The 16744-nt window shown below is 42.8% G+C and overlaps 1 protein-coding gene across 3 annotated transcripts in view; it reads left to right on the top strand.

Annotated features, from left to right (window-relative positions):
* bcl11bb (BCL11 transcription factor B b) overlaps positions 1-13500 on the top strand; it is a 31344-nt gene extending 17844 nt beyond the window's left edge. For all 3 annotated transcript variants that reach the window (XM_061746489.1, XM_061746490.1, XM_061746488.1), the window contains exon 3: positions 8183-13500. In XM_061746489.1, coding sequence (XP_061602473.1) covers positions 8183-10242 — 2060 coding nt within the window. In that variant the 3' untranslated portion in view covers positions 10243-13500. The remainder of the gene's footprint in view (positions 1-8182) is intronic.
* Positions 13501-16744: the final 3244 nt, after the last annotated feature.

The raw sequence follows: 16744 nt of genomic DNA, 5'->3' as shown, positions 1-16744 counted from the left end.
TCACCTGTTTCAAGTAGATTTTCACTTAAAATAAGTAGAAAAATCTGCCAATGGAACAAGATCGTTTTGCTTGTAATGAGAAGATAAATCTTTCTACTTATTTCAAGTGAAAATTTACTTGAAACATGTGAAAATGGTCAAATAACAAGTTATTTTTCTGGTAATGACTCTTGTTTTAAGTGTAATGAGATTTTTTGACAAAAAATGAGACATTTTAACTAGAAATAAGACAAATATTCCTGGTAAGATTTTGAGTTTTTGCAGTGAGTGAGACTGCATTTGAAAAAGTTCCAATTTTCTTGACCACACAGATAAGCTACATAGCAGACTTCTGTGATGAATATTTGCTGGACGTGTTGATTGATACTCTAGTTAAGTTCTGTGACTCGTAACCTAGCCATACCTTAGCTTCCACTGAATTGACGCCACTGAGCTGCACATCTGCACCTGCAAAACCCAACAAAAGTCTTCTCGTGTGACACACCTGCATCCTGCTCCCTCTCTGAACGGCCTCCACATCCCCCTCCTCCAGATTGAGCTGTTACAACCGAATCTGCTGCCCATTTTTATCTTTATCTTTGCTGCATCGATTTAGTTAGCGCTAATTAGATGACCTGCAAATTGGTGTCCGATGACATAATAGTGCTTGTCTTCTCTCGCGGGAATCCGACAGGCTCCGCTTGGAGTCTGTGTGCGAGGAGAGAGCAATATTTCCCCCCTCGTGCCCTTTGAGTGGACAGATTTAATTACCAGGGAAGAAAAAGTGTGGAACAACAGTGAATTAGATCACTATTGTTATCTCATCCTCACTCGAGTGGACTTTAGCAGCTCGCGTGAGGAAAGCGCGGAGCACATTTTAATGCAGTTTTGTACATATTTCTTCTTTCTTAGCTGGCATTTAGGTGGGACTCAGCTCATAAGCATTATTTCTACTCAGATAATATAAAACTGTCATAGACGGAGCATGAGGGGCATGCAGCAAAGTCAGAATGATCAAAAGGATGCAAAGACATACACACAGTCCACACGGTTCAATCCAATATAAATAAAATTACAAATATCATAAATAGAGGCACAAAAGAGCCATTGTATAAAATATACAATGATATGAAGGCACATTCTTGAAGGCATTTGGATTAGGACACATAGTTATCAAGGATTCAGATAAATACAAATTTTCTTAAATACATTTATTAGATTTTGTTCATACAAAAAATGAACGGATAAAGTAAAATAAATGGAGAATTATTTTTTTAACTGTGTCTTTACATGAATTTAGAAGTCAATATTTTACTGTGAGAGAGGCTTCGGTTTGTGTCTTTTGTTGCCGTCGTCTACGCAGGCACTTTGCTGTTATTTATTTTTGTCACCTGCTGCTTGAGTGAACACATTTTCTTCTTATATGTTTTGCCAGATATCATTGATTATTGGTGTTTTCTCCCCCTCTTGATTCATTCAGCATGATGCCTCTGATTCTGATATTTCTTTTTCTTCATCTTACGTTATCTGGTTTTCCTGCTGCTATGTCATGGTAAAATGGGTAGGAGATGGAACGAGAGATTAAAGTGGATGTAATTTTGCAGCAAATGGAAAGGCGACGATAAAGAAAAACAAAACTCAATTCCAGCTCCATTTCCATAGTGGCTGCAATTCCATTTTTCCTGCTTTTTTTTTTTTTTTTTTTTCCTTTTCCACGCTAACTTTTCTCTCCTTTTGGGTATTCTCCACTCCCTGCCTTTACTTCTTTAGTCCTCTCCTCCATCTTATCCCTTTTGTCTTTCAACCGCGAGGACGTTTGAGTCTTGTCCGTTTGTCTGGGTCGCAGGATAGGCAGCAGATCCCAAAATGGACAGATGTGTGCACGCGCGCACGCACGCGCGCGTGCACGCACACGTGCTGGGAGCTGATGGAGATGAGTAAGGCTTAGAAAAATGCCACAGAGTGCTTAGCTAATGCACTTTATGAAGCTCCCTTTTTTCTTTTTTCGTTTGCTCCCCTTTTTTCCTGTTGCTCCCTCTTTCTCCCTGTTTGTCCTCGAACCCGAGCCAAAAGTCGTAGCTCTTTTACTGACAGAAAGATCTTGCCAGTTATTCCCCCCCCCCCTTTGCTGAGACAGCTTGCCTAATGGCGGTAACGTTCGCCTTCAGTCGCACCGCAGGAGATCATCTTCTGCTCATGCACTGTCATGAAATTGAACCTCGTTTCAGTGTTTGTTGGCGACACCCAATCCCTTTTATTGTTCACTTGACCCACATCCCAGGAGGCACGGGGGTCAGGGACCAGGGTGGAGCAGATACCTTGCACAGGTGACTGGTGTGTGTTCATGGGAGCAAAGGGCGATGGGCTGGAGAGATAGACGGAGGACAAGGCCGAGGGTTACGCAAAAGAAAATGGGGCTGGAGTTAATGTCTTGTGCATGGCTTTCAATCTTAGACACTTTGCAGCAAACGCTTTAAGGAACACTGTTTCTTTAAATCCTCTCTCAGCCTGTCAGGCATTTCAGCTGGTCATATTGGCTGCAGACACACACGCAAACACACACACAGATGTACATGGTTAGCAGGCCAAAGCTGGTTTGAGTTAGCATGGAGCCAGTCACACTGTGTGAGAGCCTTACCCCCTGCCTGCTACTGCCACCCTCCGCAGTCTCTCTTCTTTTTTTCTTGCTCTCCATCTCCCTCTTTTTTTTTTTTTTTCTTTTACTACATATTTGCGACAGTCATCCCTTGCTTGCCAGGAGCTATACTGTCCAAGCTACACACACATCTCCACATGCACGCACGCAGGGCTGAACTGCGTGGCCCTGTGTCTTCCTGATTAGCCCCTTTCATGACAAACAAGCCATCAGAGCGTAGGGGATGAATCGGGGAGTTGAGGAGGAGGAGGACCGGAGCAGAGGTGCGAGGGGAGGGAGGAGGGCGAGGTGAGGAGGCTGGGACCCCTGGGGACCCCTAGATCACAGCCATGCTAATGAGGATCTGCTTCACCAGCAGAGGAGGTGTCAGCTAACCCCTGACAGGTGCAAATGCACGCACTCTCCCAAGGCTTCGCGCTGCCTGGCGTGCGTGCGTGCACACGGAGGATATGCGTGCGTGCGTGCTCGGAGGGTGGAGGAGGGGCCACACGGGCAGGTTTATGTCCCGGTGGCCTAACCTGCAGGCGGCTTTGTTCTGTATGCAAATCTGCAGCGGTGGCGTTTGTTCGCCCTTGATGGAATGTTTCGTCGAACACGAAACCTCAGGAATGCTGCAGCGTGACACCTATACCGGCAAGTCGTCTCGCCTTTAACGACCAAAAAACCTGAACCGGCCTTTTTTCTCTGCTTCTAAATTGAAGCAACATGAGCCCTCCTCAAATCTGATCTGATGGATAGCAAAACATTTCTCTCTCGTACACAGTGGTGGACAGTAACGGAGTAAATTTACTTGAGTACTGTACTTAAGTACATATCCAGAGGATTTGTTCTTTACTTGAGTATTAGATTTCTTTGGTACTTATTACTCTTACTTGAATACATTTCCAAGACAAATATTTTTACTTTTACTCGAGTAAATTTCTAGGAAGGCTGAAAAGTACTCGTTACTTTCAGGTCTGCTCTTTTTTCTTCTTCCCTAAAATCCTATTGGACACAAGCTGTTTTTGTCAAAGGAGGAGACCTATCACAGTGCACGCTCTCCACTGGGATGTACGTAAAGCGGAAATACGTCAAGCCTTGTTACAACCAAAAACGTAATAACGGCCAATAACGTAATAACTGCCAATAATGTAATAATTATGGCCATTTCAAATGTAATAAAGCCAATAGTGTAATAATGTGCCAATAATGTAATAAAACTTTTGAGTCAATAATGTAATAACTTTTTGCCGATAATGTAATAATTTTGTAATAATTTTTTAATACCAGGTCAATAACGTAATAACCAGCCAATAATGTAATGCCTTATTACATTATCGGCAAAAAGATATTACGTTATTGGCTCAAAAGTTTTATTACATTATTGGCACATTATTACACTATTGGCCTTATTACATTTGAAATGGCCAAAATTATTACGTTATTGGCCATTATTACGTTTTTGGTTGTAACAAGCCTCCTCAAAACGACACCGCCAAAGTAGCCTGCGTTTGTCAAGACAGAGCCGCAACAACGGCTACGCCTGCGTCAGGAGAATAAAGACAATCCGCTGAGTCGTCTGAGTCGGATAATGAGCCGGACTCGGAGCAGGAACTTTCACAAAATCCGAAAAAATATAGTAATTTACTGATGTGGAAAATAAGAAATTTACTCTTACTCTTACTCTTACTTAAAGTAAATTTAAAAGCATTTACTTTTGGATACTTAAGTACCTTTAAAAGCAAGTACTTTTCTACTCTTGTTGTATGTTGCTACAATGTTTTTATTATCTTGTTTTGATTGTTTTTTTTTATTTTTATTTTTTTTATTTTTATTTATATATTTTTTTTATTATGTTTGCATAATGTTATGTTCGCATGTGTTAGCTAGTCATATTTAAGGAGAGGGGGTGAGAGTTTATAAGTTTTACTTCTTCTCACTCCCTTTCGAATATGTACTTTGTTATGTCTCATGTTAAGACGATTGTCTTATTTTCTTTCTTTTTTTATGATTCATATTCGAAATAAACACTACTACTACTACTACTACTACTACTACTACTACTACTACTACTCTTACTCGAGTAATATTTTGACTGAGCTACTTTTACTTGTAACGGAGTAAATTTTGACCAGTAGTATTTGTACTCTTACTCAAGTACTGGGGTCGAGTACTCTGTCCACCTCTGCTCGTACATTCATAACCCTTCAGTGCCCACTGAATGTGGACTAATGTTCGGCTACAATTTTCAATTATGTTTCTTTTTTTTTAATTCCTGAGAGCTTTGTGAGAGTTAATTTGGCTTTAGTGAACAGTCATTATGGTCCGTTCACCGGCTCACTCACTGTCAGCGGAGAAGCTCCTGTTTCTTGTTGAAGACTGAGCCCGTGGAGTTCTTCTTCTCTGGTCTCATTTTAAGTTCTTGATGGTTTTTTATACATCTGATAAAGGCTCCAAAGTGCGTTGTAAATGCAGGGGGACCTCATGCTTTGAAATATAATTCAGACTTAAGCTGGAGGCTGAGAGGATGGCATGTATGAATTAAACACAAATCCACATGTCTCCCACCGTACTCTTGGCGTCTACGTCAGCCCTACCAGGCTCACACCGCTCTGGACATATGCAAACAGTCAATACCATGGCTCCCTTTCATTCACTGGCATTTTGTTTGTACTTTTAAGGCAAAATAATGGCTATAAAAGGCAATCTGGAAGGAATAAAATTTGATGTAAAGCTCAGATCTCAGACCCTGAAGACTGGGTTAATTGGCCCAGTGGTTTAGTTAGAAAAAAAAAAGAAACAACACAGCAGAGAGGGAGAGCATTATTACTGGCCTACCTCAGCCCCACGCATGTGCCAAGGCTTTAATAACTTCCTCCAGGCCTCCTGGCCCTTAGCCCTTGTTTCGCTGCATGCGCAGGACAAATAGCTGCCCTCCCGAGCCGGTCTCAGATCTCTGCTGTGTTCTGTTGTTCAACGTGAAAGTCTGCCAGACTGAACACCTGGGCCGAAGAAATAGCCCACAGTCCATTTCTGGGGGGACGTTGGGGGGACGTGGTGAATTTTGTTACCATAAAAAACATTTACGTATCGCTGGCAAAATGACAAAAAGCAGCAAAATCAGTGTACCGTTTTACCGAATCCTGCTGTGACTCCATTTCATTTATGTCTCATCTCAGCCTCATTTGCGCACACGCAAGGACCGTGTGCGTGCGCCATGGTGCGCCGGAGTAAATTGGGTGATTAGGTCCAGCGTCGGTGACTGCTCGGAGAGACGAGAACGCAGCTATTCTAACTGGTAGTTGACCCCGGCGGTCAGCGGAGGAAGGGTCCCTGACTGCGTGTCAGACGGACGACTGTAATTATTGCAAACTGCGGCGCGTCATGGCCCACAATCATCTTTAAGGAAGGCTTTTATTGGCTGGAGAGCTGAGCAGTGACACTCTCTCAGCATGAAAGCAAGTCTGCGAGCCACCCTGAGCAAGATCTCTTTATCCATCATCTCCTTTTTCTTCCCCTCTCTTGTTTTTTCTCACCTCCCCTTCTTGCTTGCTTGCTTGTTTGGAAAGTTGATGAAATTTGTCTTTGGCCGTCATTAGGCAGCAACCATAAGCCGCCACTCTATTAGCTGCTACGCTTCCTTTAACAGCATATGGCACACCCGCGTAAGATATGACAAGATGCAAATGTGTTGCTGTAATGGTCGGGTAGGGGGGGGTTGGAAGGTTGGATGGTTGGCGGCATTTGATTGGGTTGCTTTTTTACGGATGGCCTTAAGCAGGGATTTAAACAAAAACAAAAAAAGAAGGAAGAAATGTAGATAAGATGGTAAATAAATACACTTTTGGAAAATCAAGTTAGATCATGAATCCTTCTTCAGGTCTCACGACTTTATTTAATATTGATCCTTGTGTGTTGCTGAGATTATGTAGCTCCCAAATCTATAGAGCTGCCTTCGTCCCCTGGGGGGCATGTAAATATGTGTGTGTGTGTGTGTCACTGTGTGTGTGTGTGCAGGCCTGGCCCTTAATGTCCCTCCACCTCTCTTCTTACCCCTCTCCTCCCCTTCTCCCGTCCCCTCTCTGGCTCTCTTCTCCCCGTCCAAGCTGTTAAGCTGTCCAGCTCTCTGCTGCCAAGCGGCCGTGTGAAGCTCAGCCAAACTAAACACGGGCAGGCAGCCCGCCACTCGCCCCACGCATCCACACAAACACATGCGTACAAGCGCAAAAAACACATCCACATACATGTTCGCAACGCGCACGGACGGACGCACCGATCGGGCTCTCCAAAGCAGGAGAGTCACGTCCCCAACCCACACGAGTAGCGAAAGTGACGGCTACACCAGATCAACTGCTAATAGCAGAGAAAAAACCCGACAGAATCAGTAAATGAGCCCCTCATTAACTTTTTCTGACCCTCTCTCCCCAGAGGAAAGCCAAACCAATCACACTGCCAAAGCAACTTCCTGTACTAGACACTGATCCAACATCAGCTTTCGCTCATCTCCTCTCCCCGTTACAAGTGTGTGCGTGTGTGTGTGTGAACTTGTGAGTGAAAGGATGTGTGCATCCTGAAAAGAGACTATTCCTGAGCGTGTATCAGTGTCTGCATGTGTGTTTTACATTCCATAACAAAGGCTGGCTTGGGGGCAGTCAGCCATCTTAAGGACTCTCTTTCTTGATCACATAAAACTTTTGGGCCAAGCTTAACTTCCCCATCTTAGAGTTGCCCCTCCGGGCATCAAGCTCTGGGACGGCCGAGCCCACTTGATTCCTCTTGCGGTAGCCGCTGATGATAAAGTAGATGCAGATGCCTAGCGAGCAAACACAAGACCGAATGGAAATGCCTCTCCGGGGCAGGCCTGTGTTGAATTAGATGAATCTCCACCAAGGCTCCTTTTACGAGTCTCAAACAGGCCGACAGAGCCATGCTTTAGTGACTGATAGATTCATTTGGCATTATTAAGTCACACCATTTAAAGGGGTAATTTGTCAGTAAGTGACACACAGCTATATGTGTGCACGAGTGTGAAGGCACAACAGATCCCTTTACTGTGCTCATTACTCCAACAGTGACGTAGAGCTTCATTTGATGTGGATGCTCTTTTAAAAACCAGAAGTTTTTATTGTTTGCCCGTCGTCCATATCGCGTCTCACGTGTCGGCTTTTCAGCAACATCTTACTTTTTCCACCTCTCCCTCCAATATTTTCCTTTTTTTAACCCATTTCAGTCCCCCCTGACGGCGCGTGGTAATGACAGAGCAGACGAGATTGATTTGTATATTAAAACCAAGCTGAGAATTTATAATTTGCATAATGTGTCACGGCCTTAGGGCGATACCTGCCACCTACATTAGCCTGCAGACACACACGCCCTGTCTTATGAAGCCTCATAACGCATACACAAGCAGAAAGCCATTATAATCCAGGATTTAAGGACAATGCATCTTTCCAAACATAACTTCACACAAGTTCATACAATGCAGACGTTGCTTTTATTACTGAGTGAAAAATGTCATTTGAACTCGAATGTGGGTTTTAAAAGGATTATTTTTCTCTCAACCCGCAGATAAAGATGAGCCATCCAGCTACATCTGTACTACTTGTAAGCAGACCTTCAACAGCGCCTGGTTCCTGCTTCAGCATGCCCAGCACATTCACGGCATCCGCATCTACCTTGACAACCATCTCGCTAACTGTTCCCTGACTCCCCGGATGGCTCTGCCTCCCCCCCCTGGAGCCGATGCCTTGCCCCGCTCTCCTCTCCCCACTTTCCTCGGCGACGCCAACAACCCGTTCCACCTCCTCCGCATGGCTGCGCCCTTGCTCAGGGAACACCCCCCTCCCCCGGGGTACATGGAGACCCGGATTCCTGCAACGCCGCCCTTCGTGAGCCCTCCGCCTCCCCCGAGGCCGCCTCTAGAGCGGCTGGGCCCGGAGGAGATGGGGCTCCTTTCACAGCACCCCAGTGCTTTTGAGAGGGTTATGCGAATGACCCCCATGGAGCCTCCGTCCATGGACTTCTCCCGTCGGCTGAGGGAGCTGGCGGGCAACACCACCAACAACGGTGGGCCGACACCTCCTCTCTCCCCCAACCGTGTGCCGCCCATGCACCGCCTGCTGAGTCCCACGCTTTTCCAACCCGGCGCCAAGCCCCCGGCGTTTCTCTCCTTCGCATCGCAGCCGCCCACCTCTCAGGGAGGCCACGGCTCCTCCAGCCCGCCAGACGGACAGGGCCAGAACCAGGCCCCGGGGAAATCCAAATCCTGCGAGTTCTGTGGCAAGATCTTCAAGTTTCAGAGCAACTTGATCGTCCACAGACGCAGTCACACCGGAGAGCGGCCGTACAAGTGCCATCTGTGTGATCATGCCTGTTCCCAGGCCAGCAAGCTCAAAAGGCACATGAAAACACATATGCACAACAAGTCTGGCACCATGACCGACTCCCCGGGACAGGGAAGTCGAGGAGAGGGAGGAGATGGCGAAGACAAAAACAGGGAGGGAGAACCAAGGGGGATGGGGATGGAAAATGAGGAGGAAGAGGAGGAAGAGGAGGAAGAGGAAGAAGAGGAAGAGGAGGAAGAAGAAGAGCTGAGGAATGGAAGTCGGCCAGATTCCAACTTAAGTGAGGACTCCCAGGAATTCCGCCCGAACAGGGAAAATGGGCCGAGAGAGTCTCCTGGAGATAAACCCCTGGGCGGGGACAGAGTCAACGACGGCGGCGGAGTACCCTTCATGCACCCGTACAACCACATGGACAATCATCTCAGACTTAACCCTAACAAGAGGGGCATGGAGAGACAACCTAACGGGAATGGCGGAGAGAGGGATGAAGCAGAAAGAGAGAATGAAAGGGAACCAGACAGGGAACGGCAGGAGCAGGTGGACATGAGGCCTCAGATGAACGGCAGGATCAGCATATCTGAAGTGGAGTCCTTTCCCGGGCTCTTCCAGCGCCGGCCCACACCCATAACCAGCCCAAGCCCTTCCAACAACAAGAGGATCAAGATAGAGAAGGAACAGCTGGAAATTCCCCCAACCATCCCGTTAATCTCCCCGGAAAACGTCTACTCTCAACTCCTGGCCGGCTACGCTGCTTCACGGCATTTCATCAGAGAACCTTTCCTGGGATTCACAGATTCCCGCCAGTCGCCGTTCGCCACCTCCTCCGAGCACTCATCCTCAGAGACGGGAAGCCTTCGCTTCTCCACCCCGCCCGGGGAGCTGATGGAAGTGGGCAGTGCCTCAGGGCGCAGCGGTAGCAGCACCCCTCACCTCATGCGGGGACCTGGACCCGGCAGGCCCCCCAGCTCCAAAGATAGGAGGAACGACACCTGTGAGTACTGCGGAAAGGTGTTCAAGAACTGCAGCAACCTGACAGTCCACCGACGCAGCCACACGGGGGAACGGCCATACAAGTGTGAACTGTGCAGCTACGCCTGCGCCCAGAGCTCCAAGCTGACGCGCCACATGAAGACCCACGGCCAGTTTGGGAAAGAGGTTTATCGCTGCGACATCTGCCACATGCCCTTCAGTGTCTACAGCACGCTGGAGAAACACATGAAGAAGTGGCATGGTGAACACTTGATGGCCAGTGAGGTCAAATTGGAGCAAGCGGACAGAGGTTAAGCCAGCAACCATTAGTTATACAGCAAACAGTGTACACAGACATCCTCTCCCACACAAAGAAAAACACAGATACATGCAGACACAAAATCCTTATAACCACGTCTTCAGCAATGGGGCTTGGTTGGATTATTTCCTCTTTTAAAACAAACAAAAAAAAAACAAAAAAAATTTAATCGATTGATGTTCATATTTTTTTTTTTTTCTTGTCACATAAACTGCCGCCTGAGAATATAAACAAACAAAAACTTTAATGAGAACTTGCCCGGAATGCCCATCCTGGTCTTTCTTGGCAAACTGTCGGAGGATTTTATCAGTTAGGAATCCATGGAGCCTTTCTACTGTGCAATAATTTCTGTATTTATTGGATTTTTGTAATGATATTTGGCATGTGCAGGTAAATCTTTGTGGGATTTCATATGGAGTTAGTTTTGAAATGTGCTAAAACAACTTTTTTTTTTTTTTTCTAAAGTGCGCTAACTGAAAAGTCACCCCTTAATACAAATTTTCTTTTGTTTCCTTTAAAAAAAAGCTTATTAACCTGTGAGAATAAAATTTGTGCAAAAAGCGATCAGCTTTTAAAAATAGAAATAATTGTTTTCTATATTACCTGCAGCAGCGGATTACAATCCATTCTCTCATACAGGCACGAAGCACTGAATGTCATCCTGACAATAAAACACAATACAGTACTGGATTTTAAAAATCCAACATTATCTTAGAGACCCGTTAATTTGCTAATAATTTATTCAGGGAACTTTGTCCTCTTAAAAATTGGCGATTTCTGAATAATTTCAAAATGCAGTGACTGTATTGCTGTCCTTGCCTCGGCGGGGACATAAATAAAGGTTGCACTTAACTGAGATACCCTTAACTGATGCTTGGTACATTCCCAATGTAGGATTAAACCATCATATTTAATGTGTTGAATAAATTAAGACTACTTGTGATTAATGTGAGAAGGAGAACAGTCCTGTTTATGGTTTGTAAATATGTTCTTTCTTTTTTTTATATGTTAAAGTAGCCCTGACTGTACATGAAAGATGGCCTAAAAATCTAAACGACCAGACGACCAGCTGCTTGCATCATACACAGTATATGCTACATTTAACTACCATACCTTATTTTTTTTGTCAAGCACATTCGAATACCTCCCTCACAAACCCATCCCATGTGTTCTCACACGATGGCAATTGGTTAAACAAAGCCATTTCAACAGTTGTAACACTCTCTAAATCATTCTCCATCTCTCCGTTTTTGTATGGTGCGGCAACTGCCTGCAACCCAGGTTGACTTCCTGTGTCCCCCGAAGACCCGCAAAATGGTTTCAAATGAAATTCATATCGATACGTGTCAGCGTGTGTTCTTCTCCTTTCGACAGCGTGCTATAAGCCTCCCTCCGATGGCGTCTTTTCACAGTTCACCAGCTCAGATTCATGCATTAGAGCAGCTTTTAAAAGGAAGCCTGTTCATTCGCCGCACACAATGATATGGCTTTAACTCCCAGTAACAGATTTTTGAGACAGTGTGCATGTACGTGTCTTTTGGGGATTACGCTTTTTATTTTCTGCATCGTTCATCCCGAAATGAATCTAGTATAACGAAAAAAAAAAAAAAAGGCATATGAGTTATGATAATTTTGAGCACAGCTGCACTAGGGGGTGGCCGACGACCTTGAGCAGGGGCTATTCTTATAGCACAAATGAAAGATCGGAGCTGAGAAATGAAGACGTGTGAGAAAGAAATGGAGGGAGAGAGAGCAAGACCTTGACCAGGGAGAATAGTCATTCAAATGAAATTGGAAGCATATGAAACGTGTATTTTTTTTTCTCTCTTCTCTTTTTTTTTGTACCCAAATGCACATCTACAGGCCACATCTTATAACAAACCATCAGATTGAGACAGTGAGTGTGAGAGGGAGGGAAACAGCTAAGCCACATAAAAGGAGAATGAGACTATATCTTTCATTTCGGCACTGCAATCCTCGGCCATCAAAATCATCATCACTTGAAAGTTTCGACCTGCCATTTTGGCCTATTGTCAAGTTTGATCTGTCCCACTTTGCTTTGATAGAAGAAAAAAAAAAATGTTGCGCTTTAAATGCAACCCCCCACCCCACCCAAAACCCCCAGTGTTTACAAAAGGAAATGCTGAGGTCACAAGAGCTCTCCATAAGCTATAGTAGTTTGGTATATTTTAGTGAATTAACACAAAAGGCGAGGACTTGCAGAGGAGCTACTCTGAGCGTGCTTCCACATGTCGATGCATGAGTGCAAAAATCAAGGTGCTGTTTTAAACGCACTGTGTATTCATTCCCCGCTCAGAACGAGGCCCCAACGAGCCATACAGACACTCCGAGCGGTGGATAGTGGAAAATTCACAGAGACCCAAATCACACATGGACATTCAGTCTTACGATATGTTTACAGTGTTGAAGTATGCCATTAATGAAATACTATGTGTTAGTGTTTAAAATGATGATAAAAGTATTGTTTTCGCCAATGTTCTTTCAAATTATTTGAATGCCATAGCAGTTTTTGTATGATTATCCTGGTGGAGGGGTTTTATCTACATAAATATGTTTCAGTATGATTGCTTGTTCACTGTAAGGACTTTTTTTTTTTTTTTTTCAAATGTATTATTGCAGAATCATGGCACATTTTTTTTTTTTTTTTTTCTTTTTTTTAATCTTTTCCAACATCATTGGTGCCATTACTGAGCTGTGGTCTCTTTATTTCTTTCGAGCTTTAGTTTCTTTAGATTTTTTATTTTTTTTAAAGAAATCCTCTTTTGGTTTGGTGAAGCTTATCCATCGTGGATGTAAAACAAAGTGATGAAAAAAGAGGAACATAAATCTAAAGAGATAACTTTCGGCAGGGGAATACAGTAGAGTTTCTTTTTCTTTCCTTTTTGCCTAAACACTTTTACAAGACATTCATGGCCACTGTGTTTTTTCCGTTTGTTTTTCGTTTCTCATGGTTGGTTGAAGGTCTTGTGATGGCACTTACAACTGTAATGTTGGATGCATTTTCATATTTGCTTTTCACGACTTTCACTTACTCCCTTTGTACAAAATAGTTTCATCGTTCTTTTTTTTTTGTTTGTTTTTTGGAGGGGGGGGTTGCATCATTGTGAAAAAAAAAGTGATTTCAGAACAGTACACATCTGCTGTTTTGAAAATATATGTATTTTTGTAAAGTGTTGAAAAATCAATACAAGAAAGCCAACACTTCAATAAATGTGGAAATTGCTCTATGATTGAACGATCATTTTATTCTAATTATTTTTCTTCTGCCCTCATATCAAACTTGCATCACGACTTTAGTAAAAATGAAGTATGACTGCACACTAGACAACTTCAGGCCTGATTTTAACTTGATTTAAATCCACCAATGATCTTAAGGGTGCAGATTAATTTGGTTGCACAACTCGGTTCAAATAATCCATACGTTTGTGTTGTCAGATTATCACAACATCAGAGCGAGTAGACCAGGAATGGTCACCGATAATGGCTAAAAATCCAGATGTTTTCCTTTAAATTTAAACATAACAGGGTCTCATTTTGTGTTCTGCTAAAGTCACATTTTAGCACATGAGTTTAATGTGAGGCTAAATCGTCTTGTGTGAGCATGAAGAGGATTATGCTATTAAGAATCAGTTGATAAAATCATTATGACTTTGGTCCACTTATTTAAATCCTTAAATTACTTTGAAAATTGGTTAAAAAGCAGTTGTTACACATATTGGAGGACGTTATATTTATATCTCTCACACAGGTGGGTGATATTTTAATTGATCTTAAAACTCTGGAGGGATGGAGCACTGTGGCCTTCCCAAAGATATTCTCTCATTTTGTGTTTTGATGAGCGGTGGAAAGCCCAAAAATGATTTGTCATTTCAAAAATCTCTCACATATGCTGCGGAGAGTTGAGGCCTGTGGAGACCCAGGATTTTCAAATTCAGCTTTGGCTGAGATACATAGACTCTTCTTAAGATCAAAAGTACAGGATTCATCACATTATTTCAACATCCCTTGTCTACAGCAATAAGCCAAATCCCAGTGGCGACCTGCGTCAAAATGATGCTGGCCCTTTAAATCCTGCCAAAAAAAAAAAGCATTGCCCTGCTAACATCTGGACTCTGGCAATACCTCACAAAGTTCTCACATGGTATCTGGCACGATTTATTTATTTTTTTTTTTAAATAAAAGCATATCTCCCAAAAAACAGGGTTTCTATATTTTTGCTTGGAAAAGTTTCTATGAAAAATCCACACGATAACTATGATAAGAGGCGATCACATTTTGTAAAACCTTCCAAGAGCAGCTGCTGGACTCAGAACAGGAAATAATTTACTCTAATGATTCCATACAGCTACTTCAACTAAAGTAACTTGATTATTTTATGATAGTCATATAAATTGTAATTCATATAAATAAATAAGTGGACAGGAAAGTGAGTGTGAACAGCATAGGTGAGGAGTCTGTGGCAGTATCTTTCTTTCTTGTGACTTTTCCTTTATTTTTTCTTTGAATTACCAGCCGCGGTGATGAAGATATACAGCTACTCACGTTATCAGAGTATTTTTTGAGGTTTTTGTTTTTATATCAGTACTGCAGAACATGTCACGGCTTATCATAACTGTGTTTATATTTGTCCTGCAGCGAAACTTTCTTTAGAATTTTTCTTTAACCTCATGACGACTTATGACAAAGTTAAAGAAAAGCACTTTGGAAAAAAAATTAAAACAATATGGGATCAATTTGTTTATCTAAGTTTGTTTTCACACGATGTATAGAAATAGAATCAGAATCAGGATCAGAAAAGGGGTTTATTGCCAAGTTTGTTAACACACACAAGGAATTTGTTGTGGTGATTGGTGCAATACAATAAAAATTTAAATATAAAAACAAACAAATATATAGAGATAAAATAAGAGAATAAAATAAAATGTATAAACAGAAATAAACAGAAATGTACAATATGAGGCTTTAAAGTGGGTAAATAGGTAAGGTAAAATGCTTTCCAAAGAGATTCAGGGCTAAACGCATTAAAGATGAGCACACACACACGCACACACACGCACACGCACACACACACACACACACACACACACACACACACACACACACACACACACACACACACACACACACACAAAAAGCATTTTCCCACAGGTATAAAGAAGGAATCTGAACTAAGAATATCCACAACTCACGTCTCACTTTTCACACCATTCACACGCAACTTTTTAAAGCAACTTAAGTCTGCTAAGGTGACGTGGAAATGGTTAAAAAAAGCAACATAATTGCAAAAGAAACATCCTGAAATGACCTGTAAAAGGACAATAGATCTCCCTCCTCCGAATGAATGAATAAAGTAAAAGTGTTGTCATCCCTGCCTGGGATGGGACTTGTTATCCGGCAAACTAAGTTGTCTGCGTTGGCAGACGGACACCATGTGAAACAAAATGCAGCTTCTTTACACGATAAACGCAGCTCACACAAATCCTGTGATCAATCACAGCATTTTTCAATCCAGTGGTGTCACTATTACTGTGGTAGCTATTTGTAGCCCCTCAGGTGGTCTTACTTATATTCCCCTGTGACTAATTTATATGTCCTAGTACCTGGTATACTGCACATATTGCTAGTTCATATCAGTATTTTAAGCTAAAATACTCATTAGTGAGCCTAGGTTGATAAAATATATTAAAAAACACACACAAAACAACACATCTTTTACAATTTTCTTATATCTTTAGCCATATAACTTGAGTGTAGTCTTGAAAAATAGCATTGCTTTGATTTTTCTTGACCGGTCTGCGAAAATAAACCACACAGATTTCCTCAGTAACAGGCATGTTTTTTGCTCATTAGTTGTTCAGGCGCATATCTTCTTCAAGTCAAAATATCCCTGATAATTAGAAAGACCCCTACCTATCATGTCCATGTTTATTACTAACTAGGGCAACCAGATCTCATAACAGCGGTCATATCGGCCTCTATATATACCACCATAAACCTGATTAGTACGATAATCCGCATCAAGAGGTCAGTTTCAGGTGAAGTTAATACAGAGGTTGTTTTAATCTGGCCGTGAGGACGCGTGGGTGGGACGCGGTACGTACGGTGTGGGACATATGTACCAGGGAGCGTTGGCGTGTCAGAGACAGTAGCAAGGACTCTTGCGTTGATGGATTTGTGGAACTGCCAGTCATTACAGATGACAGTGGCTTACATGACAGTCTTAACAAAATCCAGTTTGACATAATGGCTCAGCGGCGGTCACGGTAATAGCCAGAAAAGAGGCCGGGGGAAACAACCAGAGGTGTCAAAAGTATTCACATTCATTACTCAGGTAGAAGTATAGATACTAGAGTTTAAAAATACTCCTGTAAAAGTTGAAGTATCAACTCAAGTTTTTTACTCAAGTAAAAGTATAAAAGTACTGGTTTCAAAACTACTTAAAGTATAAAAGTAAAAGTAATGTAAGGGGGAAAAAAG

Source organism: Cololabis saira, chromosome 18 (genome assembly GCF_033807715.1).
Source record: "Cololabis saira isolate AMF1-May2022 chromosome 18, fColSai1.1, whole genome shotgun sequence".
Classification (NCBI taxonomy): domain Eukaryota; kingdom Metazoa; phylum Chordata; class Actinopteri; order Beloniformes; family Belonidae; genus Cololabis; species Cololabis saira.
The sequence above is the reverse complement of the archived record's forward strand: the minus strand, read 5'-3'. Positions and strand labels throughout refer to the sequence as shown.